At 47.8% G+C, this 23,146-nt stretch overlaps 1 protein-coding gene across 1 annotated transcript; it reads right to left on the bottom strand.

Moving 5' to 3' along the window:
- Positions 1–2,066: 2,066 nt before the first annotated feature.
- Eif3b (eukaryotic translation initiation factor 3 subunit B) lies at positions 2,067–22,622 on the bottom strand. The gene is made up of 19 exons (XM_051205503.1): positions 22,126–22,622; positions 16,897–17,089; positions 14,830–14,949; positions 14,568–14,625; positions 14,272–14,400; positions 13,892–14,049; positions 11,967–12,098; positions 11,818–11,884; positions 11,154–11,200; positions 9,460–9,670; positions 8,820–8,892; positions 7,685–7,807; positions 6,159–6,237; positions 5,389–5,527; positions 4,251–4,376; positions 3,594–3,671; positions 3,113–3,221; positions 2,878–2,994; positions 2,067–2,537 (listed from the first exon to the last, which is right to left on the bottom strand). Exons 1-18 carry the CDS (start codon positions 22,565–22,567, stop codon positions 2,891–2,893), a joined length of 2,388 nt encoding a protein of 795 aa, XP_051061460.1. The 5' UTR covers positions 22,568–22,622; the 3' UTR covers positions 2,067–2,537; positions 2,878–2,890.
- Between the last annotated feature and the right edge of the window lie 524 nt (positions 22,623–23,146).

Genomic DNA, 23,146 nt, shown 5'->3' with positions numbered 1-23,146 from the left:
GTGCAAATGCAAGAGGTACTTCCTACAGGATCCTCTCTCATCTCCACAAGTACGCACAGCACGCACATGCACACACAAAATACAATGAAATAAAAACTATTAAAAAAAAGAAAGCTACATTTAGCTGGGAGGTGGTGGCACACAACACACCTTTAATCCCAGCACTTAGGAGGCAGAGGCAGGCAGATTTCTGAGTTCAAGACCAGCCTAGTCTACAGAACTAGTTTTAGGACAGCCAAAGCTACAAGAAACCCTTTTTTGAAAAAAAAATCAAAAAACAAAAGGAAAAAAAAAAGTTTGGAACTTGATGTTCCAAGCACTGTCCAGCTTTTTATGGAAATCACACAAAGGGGCTAGAGAGATGGCTCAGAAGTTAAGAGCACTGGCTGCTCTTGCACAGGACCCAGGTTCAATTCTTAGCACCTACAGAGCAGCTAACAAGTGTCTCAGAGTTTGTGGCCAGCCTGGTCTACAGAGCAAGTTCCAGGACAGTCAAGGCTACAGGGAAAAAAAAAAAAAAAAAACAAACCAAGATACAGATGAACCTATGAAACCCAAACTTGAACTTTCTGTGAAGACTACCTAGAGCTCAAGATAATGGCACATGGACCATGGGAAACTTCCAGGCTCCCCTGAAGCAAGCCATACCCTGTCAGAAATCAGACCAAGCTATTTTGCTGTGTGAGGCCAGAACTACCACCCCTTAGGTCACATTCTTCCTCTTCAATGGGCATTGGTGGCACATGCCTTTAATCCCAGCACTCAGGAGGCAGAGGCAGGCAGATCTCTAAGTTCGAGGCCAACCTGGTCTATAAAGCTAGTTCCTGGACAGGCTCCAAAGCAATACAGAGAAACCGTCTCCAAAAAAACCCCAAACAAACAAAAAACCATTCTTCTTCCTTAGCATCTGGGTCAAGCCTGGGCATCAGGAAATGTTTGCACAGGGCAGGAATGGGATTAGGACCCAAGGAAACACAGCCTCCCCCACCCCCAGCCTCCTGAAGCCTGGGTGATGAAGTCTGTACCATGCCACAAGCCCACCCAAGGTGAGTCCCAAGGTCAGTTTGTTCTGAGGCAGGAGCCTCCCATCCCCCAACTCCAGCTACACCCCAGAAGTCACAACTGTTTTAATTAGAATCCCAGAAAACAACCACAATTGATTTTCAAACAATGAAAAGCTTAGCATTATTTGTAACGTTTGAATGTACACTGGGCAGTAGAGGTGCACAGCTTTAATCCCAACACTCAGGAGACAGGGGCAGGAAGATCTCTGAGTTCCAGGCCAGCTTGGTTTACAGACAGTGAAACCCTGTCTCCAAAAAAATAAAGAAAAACAGAAACAAAAAACTTGCAAATGTGCTGTAACTGTGTTCCTTTTTCTTATTGCTGTGAAACTGCAAAAAAATATTTTTAAAGAACATGAAATGGCCAATACTGTGGGGTGAAAGTGCTGAAGGGGACTGGAGTCATGATGGAACCTCAAGAGAACTCAAAGGAATAAAGAAACTAAGACCCAGGAGGAAAGGTGAGCCACCTCCCATGGATGATACATGCAAAGCACTAATGTCTTCTGCTCCATAAGCTATGGTAGTCTGCCCTCTGCTGGTGAGGTACATGCTCTGCAGCCACCACGGCTGCAGGCCCAGCCTGGGGTAGCTCTCTGGTCACAAGAGATGCAGAGCCAGGTGGGAGGCTTCGAATGGCAGGCTGCACAGAGCATAGCCACAGCTCACAATTTGTAGAGCCCATCTATACCAGTTTGCTGCCTTCTTTACTGGACACTAGGTAACTACAGAGAGGTGTCTAAGTGGCTGCTTCCCTCTGTACCTGTTTTCCAACCTGTCCAATTCTGGAAAACCTAAGGGTTCTGTGGGGTAAGATGAGCATTTCCTCACAGAAACAGATGAAACACTTTGTATCTGGGGTGTGGTACACTAGCTCCTGGCTAGATTTCAGACAGGCTCAACAAGACAGGAGCAAGTGTGCAAATATCCTCATCCTAGGGAGAGGGAACAGGCAGGCCTCAAGGCCAGCTACTGCAAACCGCAAAGAGGAACAAGACAGCATTTTCACACAGGGTTGCTTTTTATTTCCACATCCAACCTGCGCAGAGGCCCCACCACAGCCTGAACAGGTGCGAGGTGCTGGGTGTCTCCAGAGCTACTGGCACAAGTGGTAGGCGTGCAGTCCCCCTGAAGGTCTCCAGGCCACATGCGGGGACAGCTAGTCCATGAACGGGAACCCCACTGAGCTGCAGGAGGCTCTGGAAACACCACAGGCAGCAGGAGTGAAAGGGGCCACCAGGAGCGCTACAATCAGGCCCCACAGCAGACGTGGCATAAAAACCCGAACAGGCCAAATGAGAGCGGAGCCTCGGGTGTCCCCACTGTGGACCCAGGGGCTGAAGGCACAGAGCTGTGTCGGGATGGAAGAACCCCGGGCGCACTCGAAGTCCAGAGCAAGAAAGCACAGATGAGAACCCAGCCCGAGGCTCTCTGTGAAGGGTGGCCTCGGATCCTGGGCACAGCACAGTAACACTGCAACAGATGAGCCACCATTTAGTTAGCCACAAAGCAAGGGATTCGCCACTGACCACACTCCAGGCATGAGGTAGTTCCTCTAGCCAGTTCATGTCAATGGCACCCACATTACCCCAAAGCTCAGCTCTCTCACAGTTCACGAGGGAAGCCAGCACCACACACAGGCAGACATCCTTTCTGTGGCTTGTACTACCAACACTGGGTGACAGTGTTGTACCTGATCCTCTTTACTCTGCCAGCCTCCACTTCTTCCCAAGCTCCCTATCTGCCACCAGTGGTGGCACTACCACTTGGCAGGTACCCCCTTCCTGTCTTCACATTCACAAGTCTTACTTACCACAGTGCTGAAGTCACTCCTGACTTCCCAGAGGAATGATCTCCTCAGTGACAAAAAACTCGATGGTCTCCTCTTCCCAGTCATCCACGTTGCTGTCCAACTCATCAGTGTCCACCCCTGAGAAGACAGAGAGCAGGCTAAGCCCTGGGATGTGACTGCAATGCCAGCCACAGAGCTCGAGGCCACACCCTTGGGGGAGCATTCTTCTTGCAGACAAGCCTGGAAGCTTGATTACCTCCCCGTAGTTCTAGACGCTCGGTCTTCTGTTTCATGTAGAGTTCCTGGGCCATTTTTCGGTATTGCCGGAAGTCCTCCATCATGGTCCGCCTTCTTTCCACCAGTTCCTATCAGGTGGGAAAGGTTGTAGGGCTGAGCAGGACACATTTGCTCAACCACAGTGACCCCCATTGTGTCCAGTGACCATTATTGAAGTTTGGACGATGGCGAGCAGAGCCTTGTGTGCTGGACACGCCTTCCATAGAACCTCTCTTAAATGGGACCCCCACTTCTCTTCCTGATCCTATCCCCTCCTGCTTCTATAAGGAAAAGCCAGCCTCTACCCAGTGTTAGTGGGTGTTGGTTCCAAGGACCAGTGCTGGCCCTCTGCTCCCCACTGCTAGCTGCCCCCTGACACATGGGAGAACAAGCTAGATCAAGCTCCTGGCACACCCTTCTCACTAGTGTCCAGGCTCCTGTGAGCATCCCCTTAGGCTCACCTTTGAAGCTTTGGACTGGCTCAAGCGATCCTTCTGCTCAAAGATCTTAGAGTATTTCTTCAGATCCTTCTTAATTTGCTGAAACCAAGACAAGTCTCTTAGGATTAAACGTTCAAAGCAAGGACCCCACCTGCTGCCTTCAAAGATGCCAGTGTACCCTGACAGCCTCCAGGACAAAGAGGATTCAGCTTCAGGGCACCAGCATGCCAGCTGGGGAGTCTTATTTCATGGAGACGATTCCTAGGGTGAGTCACTCCCAGTTCTGACCTGATACCACAAGTCTATCCCATTACTTAACCCCTCCTAGCTCTTCCAATCCCACTGGGACTTGTTTACAGCCTGTCTGGCTTAAGCAGACTCCTGGGTTTTCTGGGGAGTGGGGAACAGACAGGAAGGACAGGGTTATCTTTTTGCTATATAGCAGAGTCTGGCAAGAACTCACAATCCTCCTGCCTCAGCCTCTTGGGTTTATAGGTATTACCTAGCCTCCAAGTTTAGAGTTAGTGCCTGACACTGCTTAGGGTAAGATCTAACTGGCCCTGCATCTTTTCAGAGGCCTTCTCAAGTCTACCTCTACTCCCCACTCGCAGGACAATGCCTCGTTTCCTGCAGTGCTACCACTCCTACCATATCCCCAGCCAGGTAGGGACCACAGACCTTTATCTGATCCTGGCTGAGGAGCGTTGGGGGCCTTGGTCTCCAGAGCAGCTGGCAAAAGCGATCCTTGTTGTTCTTTTGGAGAAGGCGTCCTTGGAAGGTCCACAGCCAATAAGCATTGTCCACCTAGAGAGGGCAGTAGAGTCCAGCATGCAAAATGTGCAAGGCCACCATGGGACCTTTACTCTCAAGTCGCCACAGCACCAACCTGTACCCATCCTCCAGCAGGGAAGCTAAGGAGCCAGCAGGTGTTCCTCCCAGTGCAGGCCTGCTTATCAGTGGTCTTTGACAAGGAACTCCCCACCAGTGCCAACTACTGATAGCACCAGCCACAGCTTAGCCAGCTAACCTTGTCTTTCCCAGACTCAATGAAGCAGTGCCTCAACTCAAACGCTGGGCTCTGGGAGTGCTGTGGACTGAATAGAATAAATACCCCAAAAGGGACTAAGAGTTTCACTTCCTATTTCTTCACTTTTTTGAGGGGGTTGGGGGTAGGTGGGGGGGTTGGGTGCGGGGGGGGGTGGTGGAATCCAGGACCCTTTGCACTGACATCCCCAGCCCTTTAAGACCCTAAATAAGGGCCTGGAGAGATGGCTCTGTGGTTATAAACATTGACTGCTCTTCGAGAGAACTGGGGTTCAATTCCCAGCACCCACATGGCAGCTCACAACTGTCTGCAACTCCAGTTCCAGGGGACACTACACCCATGGCAAAACACCAATGCACAAAAAAATAAAATAACCCTAAATAAGTGTTGGGATGGGCCATGCTCCACTGACATCTGGGATATTATCATATACATAGAGAATACTATTCCAAACACTACTCAAAGCCATCTGGGAAGCAAGGGCTCCTTGTCACCAACTGGAACCCTCTGAGCTCATAGTTGTTTGCATGGACTAGCTCAAGTGCCCACCCATCAGTAAACAGAGAAAGCAGCCTGCCCTTAGGAGGCACAGGGGCCCATGCTCTGGCAGCTGACTCTTCTGGATCAGATGGACTCCCTAAGCCACAAAGGCTTGTGAGTAGTATCCTTTCACCCAGGATCCCTGGATACAATCATCCCACAGATAACAGTTTCTGCCACCAGGATTAAAAGACTTCATTTCTAGAGGGTCCAGCATCCGCCACCTCCTACCTTATGGCTCCACCATGACACAGAGGTGACCACATAACGGCCAGTTGGGTCCCACTCAACATCAGAGGCCATGTAGTGTTCTGCAATGTTCATGACGGTGCAGTCTGAAGTGTCGACAAACGCCAAGGCACCATTCATGCTGTGGGGTGACAGGGCAGCTGCATCCTACAATCACATGTACCCCTACCCCGAGAGGTCCAATGCCCCTAACTTCCACTGAGTCACAAGGGTGAGAAAGAGGCAAGGACCAAGATGCCCACTCCCTGCTGAGCTGTGGCTCCCTGTACAGTGACAAATTTCCTAAGGACATCACGAGACTGGGATTGGGTCATGGATGGTGTACACAGTACTCTGTGGCATCTACAGAAGGTGGTCCCTGGGGAAGCCCCCAGAGCTAGGGTAACATGCACACCACAGTGGGAGCAAGCTGTGGCAGGCAGTCCTTCCTTCCCACCAGAGGCCAAGGCTGGATTTGCTCTCTACTCCTGTGTGCTCAGCTGGAATGCAGGGGAGCAAGAGAAAGGCACCCCAAACAGAGAGGGCTGCCTCCAGGTAAGCAACCGTCCCAGTGGAAGACATAGGATTCACAGGAAGCAATGTAAGGCTACAATCACAGAAGAGGTGTCATCCACAAGTCACTACTGCCATTGGCCTGGTTTGGCTGAAGACTCAGCTGTGACAATATCAAGTGAGATGATGACGCTCCATCTCAACACAAACACTCAGGAGGCAGGGTGTTGTTTGCCCCAGTGGACAGGGCCCCAACCCACCTCCTCAGCCCGGCCAGCACCACGAACTGTCCCTGGGGACTCCAGAAGATGGTGTTTGCTTGCTGCTTGTCAAACATCTCTGCAAGGAAAGCAAGTACCTGTGAGGGGGCTGTGGCAGTGCCTTTCCAGCTAAGGCAGTGCCACCCCTGAGGAGGGCTGGCAAAGACAAAATCCACATACAACTCAGACACAAACACAACTGGACTACTTCAAAACAATTCCCCCATTCAGTTAGACATTAAGTCTAACTGATGCTGCATGCTTAAGGGTGGTGGGTGCTTAAGTATGGTGGGTACTATTTTCAACTTCACATGCAACTGGATAAAGTGCAACTGGCACTTACAGTTACCTAAGCAGCGACTCATCTCTGGAGTCCTTGCTGTCCACCAGAATTCAAAAATAACAAGAGCCAACTGACTGAAGTCATCTTTTCAGTGTGCTCACAGAACCTCAAGCATATCATCTTCCCAGCACCCAACACTGTGGGGGGGGAGAGCTGGCAAAGCAAATGGGGTGACCCGCCCCCCCCCAGGTCACTCCTTGCTTCAGGCCTCTCAGCTAGCCAGCCACCTTCAACACAGGACATTAACATCTAGGTGTCTCCTTGGCCACAGGACTCAGAAGCAGCTAAGTGGGAGGGGATGAAGTCCTGATACTATAGCCATACTTGCTCTGATGGGCAAGAGTCTCACACTCAGAAAGCTACAGGACAATTGTCCCATCTGGCTCCAATACACAGTGTAGTACTGACTGTGACCCTGGTGCTGACAGCCCAAAGAAATACATATCACACAATCAGGAGATAAATTACACCTTTCCTGGTGTTTGTTAAAATGGGACAGAAGTCTTCTGATTGTCTGCAATTGTTCACATTTTATATCCAAGAGAATCAATAACAAAATCAATTTTGAAACACAGCCAACTGAACTGATCACAACTGCTTAGATCCAAGTGAAGGGAAAGCACACTGTTCACAGGTCTCAGAAGCCCAAGCCACAGAGAGTGATAGCATGACTGCTACGGCACAGAGAACAAGCTGCTGGCTTCCTACCAGAAACATGGAATGCAGCCTGGGGCAACCCTGCAGATCCACCCCACCGAGGGCAACACTGTGGCTCAGCTTATCCTGAACCCTAAACCTGACTCGTGTGGGGCTGTCATGACACAGGACAAGAATGAGCAGCAGTAGCCCATGGGAACCCAAGCAGGGCTACACACTGCTTCCATGTCAAAGGGGAGTATCTTTTAGGTATGTACCTCCAAAGGAATGGGACCCTTCCTGCTGAAGCAGAGTGGAGGACTTTAGGGCTAAGCCAGGCTGAGGGGCAGAGGGCAATAGTCCATGAGAGGAAACAACAGCGGCCTCCAAAACAACAGCCAAGTTAAAACTGAGAAGCCTCACTTAGATGAGGACATATGCGCTCCCTCTCTCCCAAGGCACCCTAACCTCAACCTATCATTTGACCAACAGCTTCAATCCTCGCCCGAAAAGTTCTCCAGAGGGAGACTGAGAGCAGACTGCTTACTGATGAGTTCGATCTTCCCATTGCTCTTCACGTGGTAAAAGGAGACCGATATCCGAGGTGCCTCACCATGCAGCACAGCAAATTTACTGCCATTGGGTTCCCAGGCAAAGGCTATGATGGTTTCTACAAACAACAAGAAGAGAAGTTGGTGGCTGTCATTTATCACAGCAACATCTTTATTTACGAAGATCTTCTTTCAACTGGAGAAAAGCACCCCCAAACCCCAAGTTCACTATCAGGACCACAGATCAACTGACAGCAAAAGCAAGCAAGCAAGCAAGCAAACAAACAGAAGCCAGCAGAGTTCAAAGGCAGCTCATTTAATCTGCTTGCAATACTGTGCTGGGCTAGAACTTGTAATCTTCCAGTCCTGGCCTCCCAAGGGCTAAAATCATAGGCTTGTGCTGCCACACTGTCGTTCCTTATCCTAACTTGTGAGATGTGATTCTCTTCTATAGCCAAACAAAATAAAAAACAAATGAAAAGCACAGGCACTTTGCCAGACAAAGGCAGAAACTATTTGGCTATTCCAGTAAAGGAGGGAAGTTAGCAGGAATGTAAAGTAAGTACATCATCTTTCTTTTGTTTAAAAATAAACAGTGGAGGGTAGGCATGGAGGTGCTCGCCTTTAATGCCAATATTTGTGAGGTAGAGGCAGGTGGATCAAGGATATAGTGTGACCCTATCTCCCTCCACCAATAGATAGATAGATAGATAGATAGATAGATTTAAACTTAAGGAAATAAAAAGTTGAAAGCCAAGCCTGGTGGTACTGGCCTATAATCCCAGCACTTAAAGAGGTTGAGGCATACAGATTGGGAGCTCAAGATCAGCTAGGCTACAGAATGAGACTCTTTTTCACAGAAACAGAAACACTTGAAACTGCAACCAGCAAACCAGGAAGTCGCTCATTCAAGGCAATTCCCAGGCACGGTGGTGTGCACCTGTAACCCAGTGCAGGAGGGCAGACAAGAGGACCCCTGTGACCAGCCAGCTTAACAGGTGTGCTCCCGGTCGGCGTGTGACCTGCTGACACCCACTTCAGGGTACTGCTTGAGCACCTTGAGCTTGAGCTCAAGCAGAAGCTATCTAAGACAAGGGCAGGGAAGGTCCTTCCTGCTTCATGGAAGCTTACCTTTCATCTCAACCACGTCCACAGGTACCTGCTTCTCCCTCATTCGGAAGATTTCAAAGTTTGTGACAACACCCTGTTGGTAGAAATAATAGAGAAGGGTAACATTCTGGAAGGTGAAGGCATAGGAAAGATGGGAGTTCAACTGGACAAGCTAACAGAGGATGGCGTTCAGGCTCCAGTACATCTACATCCCTACTGCTGGTGATAAAGCTACCACAATGACAGGATGGTCCAGGTGCACTCTGCAGCATATCTACCAGCCCTCCAGTCCATGGAGGGGACCACAGGACGTGCACACTGTGGAACAACCTGCACCATGACCAAACAGCTGACAGTGTCAGCACCAGACAACCCTGAAATCACCCTATGAGTCTATGCAATAAACCGCCTGTTAACACTACTCAATAAAACAACTGTAGGGGCTGGAGAAATGCTGCAGAAGGTCTGCATGAGGTTGCAAGCACCCGGCCAAGTGGCTCACAACCAACCACAACTCCAATTCTGGGAATCTGGAGCCCTGTTCTCTCTCTCTCTCTCTCTCTCTCTCTCTCTCTCTCTCTCTCTCTCTCTCTCTCTCTCTCTCACACACACCACAAATATGAAACAAATCTTAGAAGTGGCTCCCATGGCAACTACTCACCTGTGTGCCTTTTGGAGTCCTGTCCACTTTCACACACAGGTAATCTCCATTTTTCTGCCAGTGTAGCTTGCAGTCAACCACATTAAACAAATTCCTCACCCGGATCTCCTGTCTAGTGGGGAGCTGCATCAGGGTCACCCTGGCTGGAATATCTTTGTCTTCTGGCACCCAAAAGGCAATGATGTTACCACCCGGAGACCAAGAAAAGTCTCTGCAGGACAAAGGCATGAAAGATTATTCAAAGAACAGGTAGTCACAGAACTGAGCAACAGGAGAAAAGAGCAACAGGAGAGAAGAACGCACTTTACTCTTAAAAGCACTATGCTGGCACCCTGCCTGATACCTGCTACCCTGAGTCCTCTACACACCAGCCCTGTGCTGGACATTGCACAGTACAGCCTGCAGTTCTCCTAACCCCGGGGCATGATCATACTGCTGTGACATCAAGGGACAGAGGGATGCTGCTCATTGTAGCTTCCCATACAGACCAACCCCATATCCTACCACCACACAGCACTGCTCTTTGCAAATATAGTTTAGTCTGATGGTTCCAGCTACATGGTATCTAAAATTCAACCAAGGTGCCAAAGGGGAAGACTGCAAGTCAGAAGGTAGGAGGTGGACAGGTGAACAATCCCTTCTCCTCTATTAACTGTTCCATGGGACAGACACTGTAACAGGCTGCCCATGAGTTTAGTCATGGGAAAAACCTCTATTTGTGTTTTGCACTTATTTTTCTGTTGAAGATGGTCTTTTGCCTAGACTGGTCTCAAGCTTTTGGGCTTAATAAGCATCCCCTCCTCTCCTTATCCTCCTGACCAGCTGGACTGCAGAAGCCTACCACATCCAAATTTGATTTTTAACTTGAAGATCAGTGTATACCTGTTTTCCAAATGATACTCAGGAACATAAAAACAAAAGGACACACAAGTGTCTTCTGCACTGCTAAGTGTTTATCACCCCAGGACTAATTAGCTCCCAAGGATTTCAGATAAATAAGACAGAAGGAGTTGGAGGTCCTTGCCAGGTACCTAAACTTTACCCCATAGAACAAGGACCAGCAGGGAAGACCTTCCACTGGGAAGCTTTCTGAAGATAAAGCTGCTGTGCTAAAGTCTCCCCACAGTCCCTATATGGGCTAAGGGACTCTTTGACCTTAGTATTTATTTCTGTGCCAGTGAACAGGAGTCACTACAGCACCCCAATATCTGCAGAAACAGGCAAGCAAATGCTTTTTTAAGTGCTTAAAAACTGAGTGCTAGCTGGACATGGCTGCACACACCACACCTGTAATTCAAGATGTCCTCAGCTACAGAAAGAGTTCCAGGCTAATTTGAGTTACATGAGACTGTCTTAAAAATTAAAAACCCAGTTGCAACAGCCTAAAGTTCTATTCATGTGCTCCCTGAGTACACAGTAAAACTCTAACGTGGTGGCCATAGGTGAGGCACTTGTAAATCGGTGTTAAGGAAGGGAAGGTAGGGGACCCAGTGAATGCCCTTTTAAGAGATGTTCCTTCTAATACCTGAAGCGAGACAGACACCATTCACTCGAGAGAAAGCCCCCAACAGACAGAATCCACCAGCTCATCTTGGACTCTCATTTTTTAAGACAGACATTTCTACTGCAGCCATTCTGGTTGCCATAGCAACCAGAGTACACTAACACTTGATTTTACAGAAACTTTCACTTACTTTATTCCAGAGATCTTCAAGCTTTTCTTGTCCAAAAGGCCCATAGACTGCCCATGAGGGAAAAGAAAACAGGAAAAACAAAAACAAAAAACAATACAGTTCAGAAAGGTCAGGGGAATGTCAAACTCTATGAACCTCCTTTTACAATTACTTTGAAGACTGGAGCACGTGTTCGTGTGAGTCAGAAGACAATGTGCAGGAGGTGAGTTCTTGCCTTCCATAGTGCAGTGTAGGAACTGAATTCCAGTTGTCAAGCTTGGTGACAAGTACCTCTATCCACTGAATCATCTTGCCAGCCCCTTTCTCCCCCCTCTTAACAGTCCAAGATTCTGCTGTATCTAGGGAACATTACGAGCATGGAGGATAGGTGAATAGCAAAAAACACACTTCCAATACAACTTCAGAGGAAGCCGAACAGGAGAATCCAGACTTCCACCCAGGGTTCCAAGGGCATTGGAGTCGTCCTGCCTCCCTTACTACAGCACAGACTAAGCTGAAAAGTATAGCCACACATGCACACAACCATGCATGGTTTGCCTTCTAGAACACAAAAATCACCATTAGAGCTAGGGCCATAGCTCAGTGGCAGAGCAGTTGCCTAGAATGCAGGATTCTAGTTCAATGCCCAGAACTTCCAGAAACATAAAAGCAAAACAAAACTCACAGGTGTTTCATAGATGCTAAGAGTATCCAGAGTCATTCTCGCAAAGAATTTGCCATCATGGCTCCACCTGAGGAGAAAAGAAGTGCCAGGCTACACCAATGAACAGGAAAGACCACACTGGCAGCAGACCAGGGCTATAGGCTACTCACTTGAAGATGGGCCAGTGGGCTGAGCTTTCACAGTGGAAGCCTCTCTTCTTATGCCCTGTGAGAATGTCCCAGATAATGATGGCCTGAGGGTCATCCTGAGTGTCCATCAATGGGCTGAAGGTGACCAGGTATCTGCAAGAGAGGGGGGGTCACTTAGTACAGCACCTCCTTTGGTGTGAGCGTCACAGTTCCAGCACATATTACTGTGGGCTACAGACACAAGCACACTGAACACTGCCAAGATGTGTGGAACCATACCATGATCCCCAAGAATGGTGTTTGATCTCTCTAAGTTGGGAGTGGGGAGAGCATAACCAAATACAAAGTAATCTCATACCACTACAAGTCATCTAGAATGGTGTTCATACCAGGAAATCAAACACCCCAATAAAAGTCTGCTTGAGTGGGCTGGTCTAGAGGGAGGAGTGCCCTTGGAGGTCAGAAGAGGGAGTTAGATTTCCTGCAACTGGAGTTATGGATGTTTGTGAACAACTACACGATGCTGGGAATTGAACTGGGTCCTTTGCAAGAACAAGTGTTCTTAACCACAACCTCTCCAGCCTGTCACACTGCTGCTGCAATGGACTCTCTTGTACCGGACAGGTGAAGTGGTTAAGAATTATAGAGCACTCCATGAGAGCAGCACAAAGGGAGGCAAGGATGTTCCAAGTGAAGGGAATGAGGGCTAAGGGACATATGACTGAGTCAAACATGCATCAGCAGCTGTAACCACCTGTGTCTATGCAGGAAGGCACTTTTAAGTTATAGCATTATAAACCTTTTGTTTTTTAAAGTAAATGAGAAATAAATGAAAGTAGGTAACTAGTATATATTTTTGTTGAATTTTGGAAATAGGGTCTCATGTAGACCAAGCTGGCCTTGAACTCCTGATCGTTTTGCCTCTATTTCCCAAGTGCTGGTGGGATTCTAGGTGTGTGCGGCATGTGGGCTCCCCAAGCTTTCTTCCAGCTCCACTTTTCACAAGTGTCTCTTTCCATGACCAAGTCAGACAAGGGAAAGAAGCCCTTCTAAAAAATATCTAGTCTCTGAACTAGAATAAAAACTGATCTGTGTGACATTATGGCACCAAATATTAGTGCTGGCATGGTGCTTTACCTAGAACTAACACATCACAAAATATGCATGGTGGTTATGTAGTAAATGTGTCCTTGGAGATGAGCACATGTGGTTCACCTCAAAGGGTCTACTTTACCTGAGGGATACATTCCACAATCTCACAGGACCAAGCCCAATGAGTGCTTTTTCCTATACATTTTTTTTTATATATATATCCATGAGAAGTATGTGTTAAGCAGAGTTAAGAGAACGGAATGCAACCACTATAAACACATACTATAGTGAGTTCTGTCAGCATGGGCTCTCTCTTAAGAGTCACTATACAGACAATTTTCCTGCTGTGGGGCTCTGTCATTGCAGCCCAGAAAGGTGAAACCATGGTAAGGAAACTATCCCCCAACCCCCAGCTACTCAGGTGTGGGGCTAGGGAGGATGCAGCTCAGTGGCAGAGACCCTGAGCCTCACCTTGGCAAGCAAAATAATACTAATAACAATAATAAAAGAAAAACTTGAGTGCTCGCCACCCCACCCTGCTGCATGGCTCTGGCAGTCTACACACTATATGAGGAGGGGATAAAGGAGCAGGGCCAAGTGCTGGTGGGAGACATCCATGAAGTCTCTTGATTGTATTTTTCCCTTTTTGTTTTGAGGCTTTTTTGAGACAGGGTCTTATGCAGCTTAATCTGGCCGCAAACTCACTATGAAGTACAGGCTGGCTCGGACATCTCCCTCCTGCTGCCACCTCCCAAGTGGACTTCGCTAGCTTCTTTCTGCGATTTTTTTTCTGTGAAGTCTGAGACTGCAAGTCACTTAAGGAGGCCAACAAGGGGAGGGTTTGAGTCACCCACCTTTCACACGGAGAGAAGTCGATGAGCTGCACGCCTTGGTGGCTGAACCTCTGAATCTGCTTGAACTTCTCCCCTCCCCAGAGGGCAATGCCCCGCTGATGAAAAGTGGCCAGGTAGGTGCCCTTGGGGGACCAGCGCACATAAGTCTCTGTCCATCTCTGTAAGAAGTTAGGATCAGGATTAAAATGACAAAAAGCCAAACACAGTGACCCTTCCTTCTACAGTGCACCTTCTCTTTCTTTAGAACCTGTCTCCAAGCTGGGAGAGGAGTGACAGTTGTTCTCAGAGTGCCTCAGAGAACAAGAGCCTTCACCTGCTCCTCGGGCAGAAACCAGCCCTGCTGTAGGAAGACAGGAGGTCACACAGCTGCTAGTACACACCGCTCTTTCTTCAATTGAGACTGGGTCCTTGACGTCATTCCGGAAGATGGATGTCCGATCTCCACTCTCAAAAATTACACTGTACTGATCTCGACACTCTGCTTCTTCCAACCAGTAGCGCAAGTTTCCCTAAAAGTAATCAAAATCAAGGAATTTAGTGCACTGAATTAATTTTTCTCAAAGAAGCTCACTGACAACTATCACATTTTGACAGATGACAAGTTCAATAGAAACCTTTTAACCTCAAGTTGTAAGATGTCTCCTGACTACGAAAGCAGAGGTCTCACAGAACATACCAGGTCTTTGAAAGGCTGTTTCTCTGGGATGTCCCACTCGTCACTGATCGTCATGTACCTGCAACCGAACAGGCACTGCTGAGTAGCACAGACCAGATGGGATGAGGGGTGCATGGCCAGGCAGCACCATGCCCTCTCCACCTCCCCATGCCCAAAGCAGAAACATGAAATACTCTTGTCTGGCCAACAGAAGTGAATCACCTCAAAGGCCACCAGCACTCACTGAACGACTCCCTATCACAGATCTCAGGCTCCAACTCACTTATCAAAATCAGTGAAGAGGTTGACCCGGAACGTGTGCTGTTTGTCCAGCTTGTATCCATCAGCATTTTTCACAGCATCCACAGCATGAGCAGGAGAAGCATATTCCAGAAAGATGTACCTGAGTGAGAAGATGTTCACTTTTAAAACGTATTGTACACTGAGACCTTTCCAAATGAACCAAGGTCCTAGCTTGCCTGTAGCCTCCCCAAGATGGTCAGTCACCTTGAGAACCAAAGTACGTGTAGGCAATGCAGTTTCCTAAATAATGAAATCCTAATAGAAACATCTCTCAGAATAGCTTTGGAGCCTGTCCTGGAATTTGCTCTGTAGACCAGGCAGGCCTCAAACTCACAGAGATCCTCCTGCCTCTGCCTCCTGAAGCTGGTGTTGTGTCACCACTATCCAGCTTAGAAACATCTCAATACCGTGACTTCATGGTTATAAAAGACAGAAAAGTTTAACAGAAATAGTCATTATCCCATGACAGCCCCATAATACACGTATGTCAAAACTTAGCAAAGTATCCACTTTACATACTCAATGTTTCTGGTCAGCAATGACCTCATTATGATTCACTATTACACATCACAGGAAAATTACACAGGATTTCTGGGGAAGGTTCATTACAGATAAACACCTAAGACAGCAAACAACTGTCAAAGAGATTACCCTTCAACCAAATGGCTCAGCTAGTACTGGCTCTTAACCAGGCCAGGTTGCCCACATCTTTAATCCCAAAGCTAGGAAGCATAGGCAGGCAGAACTGTGAATGCCAGGCCAGCCAAGGCTAAACAGTGAGACTTTCAACAAAACTAAAAAAGGCCACTGCCTGCTCTTGCAGTCAAACCAGCACCCATCCACATGGTGGTTCACAGCCTTCTGTAACTTCAGTTCCAAGGACCACATGAACACCCTCTCTGGCTTCTAGAGGACTAAGCATACATGTGGTGCACATATATACATGCAAGCAAAACATTCACACACATAAAACATAATTGAAGACGGGGATGGGGTGAAGGCTAGAGGGGTGGCTAAGTGGTTAAGAGTGCTAGTTGCTCTTCCAGAGGACCCAAGTTCAATTCCCAGCACCAATATGATAGCTCACAACTATCTGTAACTCCAGTTCCAGGGGATTTGGAACCTTCATACAGACATACATGCAGGAAAAATGCCAATGAACATAAAATAAAAATAATCTATAAAAATATAATCTTCAAAATAAGTAAAACAACCCATAAAATACAGCAGCACTGCCTGGAACCAATGAGTCTTCCAAAAATAACTTTGTAGATAGTTTTAAAAACACTAAGACTTTAATTCTAAAGGGTGACCTTATCACCCCTCAGACAAGGGGGCATTTAAGGAGGTCTGTCAACAGTGGCAAGAGGCCCCTATAAATTGGGCAGCAGTTACTGTGGACCATTCTGCCCTGTCCAGATAACTGACAGTGCCACTGCTTAAGAGCCTCCATCCTAGGAGACAGGAGCCTGCACAGCAGACTCTAAATAGACCACCTGCCCAGTTATTGTGCTGTTAGACAAGCACATTTGACACTAGCACATCACAGTACTTGAGGCCGAGCCTTGGGCTCCACAGACACAAGAGAGGACCAGAATCAACAGGAAAGATCCAATTTTGAAGAGAAAAAGCAAACTGCAGGTCACAAAACCTCAGGCTACACCCACAATTTTAGGTAACAGTAGGAAGAGGATAACCAAGTGGTGATACAAGGCTTTTGCCTTTACTTCAGATTAAGTTTAAATGTTTTAAAAAGTACTTCCCAGAGAAATCCCACAGGCAGGCTTGGCCTTGGGCTGTGCCCACAGGACAGTGGTATCTTTATCCAGAACCTATCCCAGGTCACCTGCTGCTCCTATAGGCATCAGCTCTGTGGACCTCAGTCTGCAGTCACTCACTACACCATGATTTCAGGGCCCTGCCGAGGACCTGAGAACCAAAACTTTACTGAGAGAACGGCCGGGGGGGGGGGGGGGGGGGGGGGGACACGGCTGAAAACACAAATCCCTAAGCCCATAACAGTTGCTTCAGCAACTGGCACTCTCACCCTTTTGTCTTTCCGTCCTCTTCAGGATAATAGTCATTTATGATTTTCCCAAACTTAGAGAAGATCTTGTGGATGACATTTTTGAGCTTCTCAAGCCGATCTGGTCCCACCTGAGGAACGTTGTCTACAACAATCACCGAGTCGATTCCATCCGCTTCCTGAGGCCGATCCTTGAGTACATCACCAAGTAGTTCTGAAGGATGTAAGAAAAAAAAATGTCAAGTGGTTTCTACTGAAGCCAAGAAGCTCTCACCCATTAGCTAGCAGGCTGATTACATCTAAGAGGCAACAACTCTAAGTGCTTTCATCATGATAAAGAAATCATGACCTAACTTAAACAACAAAGAATCAAGAAAGCTAATCCCCACACTCCATTTGATGGACAGTATTGCCAAAATATACCAAGTTGTGACTGCCGGATGAATGCCTTTGAATACCATCACTCTGGAAGTGAAGGCAGAGGCAGGTGGATCTTTGAGTTTAAGACCAGTCTGGTCTATAGAGCAAGTTCCAGGACAGACTCCAAAGCTACACAAAGAAACCCTACCTCGAAAAACCAAAATAAATGAATGAATATCTTCAACATGCTAAAGTAGGGCTGGGATGGAGGCTCAGTGGGGAAAGTGCTCACTGCCCACAAGCATAAGGAACTGATTTCAGATTGCCAGCATCCACATAAAAACCAAGTGTCAGGAGGGCATGGTGGTGCATCCCTTCAATCCCAGGACTCAAGAGGTAGGCAGATCTCTGTGAATTCAAGGCCAGCCTGATGTAAGGGAATTAGTAGGGCAGCCAAGATCACCCAGTGAGAGTCTATCTCAAAAGAGCCAGGTGTAGAAGCATGAATTTATATATAACCTTCAAGGTTGTGAAGGCAGAGGTAAAAGGATCTCAGGGGCTTGCTAAGCAAACAGTCTAGATGAAAACAGTTCTGGGTTCAATTAGAGACCCTATCTTAAAAGGTAGGTGTATTTTGTGTGTGTGTGTGTGTGCGTGTGTGTGTGTGTGTGTACGCGCGCGCGCATGCACGCGTAAAGAACAGACCTGCTGTAAACCTCAGCCTCCACATGCACTTGCACACATAAAGCACTTGCATATAAGAGAAAGCTGAGCTAGATGTAAGAGTCCTCCCAGCACCTAAGAAACTGGGACATAAAGACAGCCATTTTTTGAGGCCATCCAAATCTATACAAGAAGATCCTGCTTAAAATACAGAAGTTTGACCTGGCTTGGTAATTCACACCTTTAATCCCAGTACTCAGGAGCCAGAGGTGGGCAAATCTGAGTTTGAGGTCAGAATAGTGAGTTCCACAACAGCCATAGTAAGACTTTCATAGTGAGACCCTGTCTCAAAAAGAACCAAAAAGAAAATATATATGTGACGTGGAGCTGGGGAGATGGCTCAGCAGTTAAAAACACTTGTTACTTTTCCAGAGAACCAGAGTTCAGTTCCTAGCACCCTCACAACCATCTGCAACCCCAATCAGGGAACCCACTGACCTCTTTTGGTCTTCAAAGACAATGCATGTATGTGATACAGACATATATGTGGGCAAAACACACACACACACACACACACACACACACAGAGAGAGAGAGAGAGAGAGAGAGAGAGAGAGAGAGAGAGAGAGAGAGAGAGAGAGAACTGGAGAGATGGCTCTGCCATTTTAGAGCACTTGTTGCTCTTTCAGAGGATTGAAGCTCAATTCCCAGCACCCACATGGTGGCTCACAGCCATCTATAACTCCAGTTCCAGGGGATCTGATGCCCTTTTCTGGCCTCCACAAACTAGTCACACATGTGGTACATATTACATGAATGCAGGCAAACACTCATGAATACAAAATAACCTTAAAAATTACAAATAATATATATGATTAAAAATAAAAGGAAACCCTGGGCCTGGCAGGAAGGCTCAATGTGTTGAGAGCACTGTTGTGTATAATAAGCCTGATAACTTGAGTTTAATCCCTGGAACCCACTGTAGGAGGAAGAAACCAACTCCTGAATGTTCTCTTCACTGCTACACAAATATGCGGCACAGCAGCAATTCACCTCAAGACTTCTTGGGGTTTTTTTGTTTTGTTTTGTTTTCTGAGACAGTATAGTGTTTCTCTGTGTATCCCTGGCAGGCCTGGAATGTTCTCTGTAGACCAGGCTAACTTCGAACTCAGAGATCCTCCTGTCTGCCTCCCAAGTGCTGGGATTAAGGGTGTGCACCACTACCACCTGGCAACCAAATGACTTTTTTAAAAGGTCATTGCTGGGGGGCCCTTACTTCCTGGATGATGGACCCAAGATTGCTTTTGGCCACTGTGTTTTGTCATCAATAGAAACCTAAGTAAGATACATTTCAAAGACTCAGGAGTAGGTAGGCAAAGAGTATGGAGGCAAGAGGCAGACTTTCAACACAGCAACAACACACAGCTTTACTACAGAAACTACAGCAAACTCTGGGCTCCTTTAAAAGCCTGCTCACCAAACTATTAAATGCCTGTTAAGCTGGATCTGGACTTAACAAGATGTAATAAAGAAGGCCAGCTTCTATACAAACTACAGACTCCTTCCTTTGCAGGAGCTCAAAGCGTCTCCCCAGCCTCTAACAATCTGCTTCTATCTGGGCAGGGCAGAGCAAAGTAACCCCACAATGCAACTCACATACATTTATTTATTTATTTATTTATTTATTTGCTTGCTTGCTTACTTACTTACTTATGTTTTTCAAGACAGGGTTTCTCTGTGGTTTTGGAACCTGTCCTGGAACTAGCTCTGTAGACTTGGCTGGCCTCAGACTCACAGAGATCCACCTGCCTCTGCCTCCCGAGTGCTGGGATTAAAGGCGTGTGCCACTAACGTCCAGCTTCACATTTATTTCTTTTAGTTGCTTGGATTCTTTAAAAATTTACCTACTTATTTTTAAAAATTTATTTATTTTATGTCCATTGGTGTTTTGCCTACAAGTATGTCTGTGTGAGGGTGCCAGATTCTCTGCAACTTGAGTTACAGACAGTTGTGAGCTACCATATGGGTGCTGGGAATTGACCTCAAGTCCTCTGGAAGAGCAGCCAGTGCTCAACCGCTGAGCCATCTTTCCAGCCTTAAAAATTTATGTGTACAAATGTTTTGTACCACACACATGCCCAGTACCTGAGCATCAGGTCCTTGAACCAGGTTACAGAGAGTTGTAAGCCATCATGTGGGAGCTGGGAAGCAAATCCAGGTTCTCTGAAGAACATTAAATGCTCTTAACTGCTGAGCCATCTCTTCAGCCCCCTTCATTTTAAATACAAGGTCCCATGTACCTCTGGCTGGGTTTGCACTCCCTATGTAGCAGAGGCTAGCCTCAGACTCCTCCCTCTACCTTCCACACATCACACTTGGGTAAACAACTTGTTCATGATCATAAACAGTACAAGAGACACATAATAACACACAACTGTGAGACAGAACAAGGAGACAAAACAGATTCCGCACGGCTCTTCCTGTTAAAAACCAAAAGACTGCCTTCCCTTCCCACCTGTGACACCCCTACATGACCACCCAAAGTCAGTTCTTCCGGACCAGACCCTCCTCAGTACCCTGTACTTCCCTCACACACTGGACCCACTAGGCTCTCCCACAGACTGGATGGAAGCAAGCTGATCTTGTAGTCACACCAGGGTCCCCTGACTTCCACATTCCCCAATTCTGGAAATAATTTACACCCAGGAATCTGGGAAATAAGTGGGTCAAACAATTCTTTAAATACCCATCTTGCAGCAGACAGGCCCATTTGCTTCCCATTACCTACATAAGGCAGCTCTACCTACATAACTCCTGCTCCAAGGGATTGAACACCCTCTTCTGGTCCTAGTGGCACCCACACTCACACACACACACACAAACACCCCAAATTAAAAATAAAATTCAGCAATTAGGAGCACCAGCTGCTCTTCTAAAGGACTCATGGTTGATTCCCACACTCACATGGTGACTTACAACCAAACTCTGATTCCAGTTAGGAGATCCAACCACCTCCACAGGCACTAGCATGAATATAGCACAGACACACTGGAGGGAAAATATTCCTTTGCATAAAACAATTTTTTAATTAAAAAAAAATAAACCTTTGAAAAAGGGAAAAGATGGTGGTGGTGGTAGGGGGGGGCATCTGAAGAAATGGTTAGTCCAAAAAGTACTTGCTGGGCAAGCGTCAGGATTTGAGTTAGGATCCCCCCACCCAGTAGCTAGGTAAAAAGCTAGACAATGGCACATACCTATATTCCCAGTACTAGAAAGGTACAAGTAAGGATCTCAATGGCCAGCCAGTCTGGCCAACTGGTGAGCCCCGACTTGGTGGTGGTTCACACCTGTAACCCAGCACTTGAGTAAGACATGAGTTCTGGGAAGGGCCAGTGTGAGGTCCTGTCTGATACCATGAAGCAACAGGGAGACACTCCAACCCAAAATAAATAACCAAGGGTTCAAAAGGAGCTTCTTCAAAGACAAAACTCAGGCTTTAACAGCCGGGGAACTGGTACATCAGAGATTACTAGAGCTAGGCAAGAAGTGGGAATCCTGAAACCTACCTCCTCAGGGCCTGTAGAGCTAAGACTGGTAGAATCTTCACAGTAGTTTATCTGCTTCTCATGATAAAACATCTTTTACCTTAAGAAATACAGTAAAACAAGCCAGGCATGGTGGTTTACACCTTAAACCCTGGTAACCTTTAAAAGTGGAGGCAGGAGCCTCCGTTCAAAGCCAGCTTCAGCCACAGAGTTCTAGGCCAGCCTGTGCTATGAGAGGCTCTGTCTTACAACAAAAACAAATCCCATGCATATACAAAAGTTAAGTAAAATAACGCCGACTTTAAATCAGGCTTTCGAAAGAATCAAGTGGAAATGTGGCTGGGTCAGACGGCAATGCCTTACTATGGAAACCGATGGGAAGACAGTTCTGCAAGCGGGACGGCACCAGACACGACCTGTCCCTCCCATCCGGCCCTCTGAGGGGGTCCAGCTGATCAACTCTGGAAACCCTGACCGCGAAACTGGGATGCTGCAGATACTGCAACTCGTCCTGCCCTCTACCAACCCTAGAAGTCCGGTCTTCCCGCAGAGGTGGGCTCCCCAAGTGGTCCCCTACTTTAGAGGAAATAGGGGCGGATCGTTGCAGTCGAAAGACCTCGCGCCCTCGACATCAGTGGATACCCTCACCGTAGACACAATCACGATCACAGACAGCCCTTACCTTCCTCGCTCACGTCGTCCACGAAATCCTCGGGGTCGCTGAAGGAGGGCTCATCCGCCTCTCCGTTCTCTAGAGCCTCAGGCGAGCTGCCATCGGACCCGCCCTCCTCCTCCGCTCCGGAGTGCTCCCGGGCCTGCTCCCCCGCGGCCTCTGCCTTCCCGGGAGCAGAGGGCTCCTGCGCCGAGGATCGTTCCGCCGACTGCGGCGGGGGCGACACGGCCGGGCTTGTCGCCGTTTCCTCTTCGTGTTGGGCCGCCGGCTTGGCCCTCACTTCGGGCTCCGGTCCGGCCTCTTCCTCGGCGTCTTCCGTCTGCCCCACTTCGGCCCCCCCAGACCCCACCGCCTCATCCGCCGGCGGCGATTCGGAGGCCGGCTGCTGCCTCGCGGGCTCAGCCCGCTCCTCGGCCGCCTCGGGCGCCGCCACGTTCTCAGCGTCCTGCATGGGCCCGCGCTGCTTCTCACCCGGCTCGGCCGCCCTGCTTCCGATTCCCAGGAATCAGCGCGCGCCGCTAGAGCGGAGCCACGTGCGGGCAGCGAAGAGATCGTACCAATATGTATCCGGGGGAGTCACCCACGCCCTCGTTCCCCACGACCACCCCAAGGAAACTCAGACAGCATAAAAACCATCTAGAAACAACTATAGTGTCGTATTTCAAGACAAAGGAGTCTTTATAGCCAAAGAGGCTATAACTTACTGGTTTATGGGTCTCCCCCATTTTGGGTAAGAAATAGTTGCGTCCAAGATGGCCGACGTTCTCCTGCCTCTCCCGCGGGAGCTAGGGGTAAGAACTGAACTATCTGGGGACCACCAAATAGATTCCCAAATGATTTTTAACACGTGGAACTGTAAGGAGACAAAATATGTAACTAGAAAAACATGCCAAGAGAACTGAAACTTCCATATATGATGTTTTTTAAGCTTTGCTTTCAATCAGACAGATTGCTTGACTGACAAGACTGGATTCCCCCCTTTAAGGTCTGCGTTTTAGACACGTCCACTGACGGGGCAAAAAAAAAAAAA

The sequence above is a fragment of the Phodopus roborovskii genome, unplaced genomic scaffold, assembly GCF_943737965.1.
Source record: "Phodopus roborovskii unplaced genomic scaffold, PHOROB, whole genome shotgun sequence".
NCBI lineage: Eukaryota > Metazoa > Chordata > Mammalia > Rodentia > Cricetidae > Phodopus > Phodopus roborovskii.
The sequence above is the reverse complement of the archived record's forward strand: the minus strand, read 5'-3'. Positions and strand labels throughout refer to the sequence as shown.

What these genes read in the sequence shown, in the direction of transcription:
- Eif3b (XM_051205503.1), bottom strand. Translation starts at nt 22,567, where the DNA reads ATGCAGGACGCTGAGAACGTGGCGGCGCCCGAGGCGGCCGAGGAGCGG. An exon ending in GGACGACGTGAGCGAGGAAG is followed by an intron (nt 17,090 to 22,125) that starts GTAAGGGCTGTC and finishes TACATCCTTCAG; the next exon opens with AACTACTTGGTGATGTACTC. An exon ending in GTGCTGGCCGGGCTGAGGAG is followed by an intron (nt 5,528 to 6,158) that starts GTGGGTTGGGGC and finishes GTCACCCCACAG; the next exon opens with CATGAATGGTGCCTTGGCGT.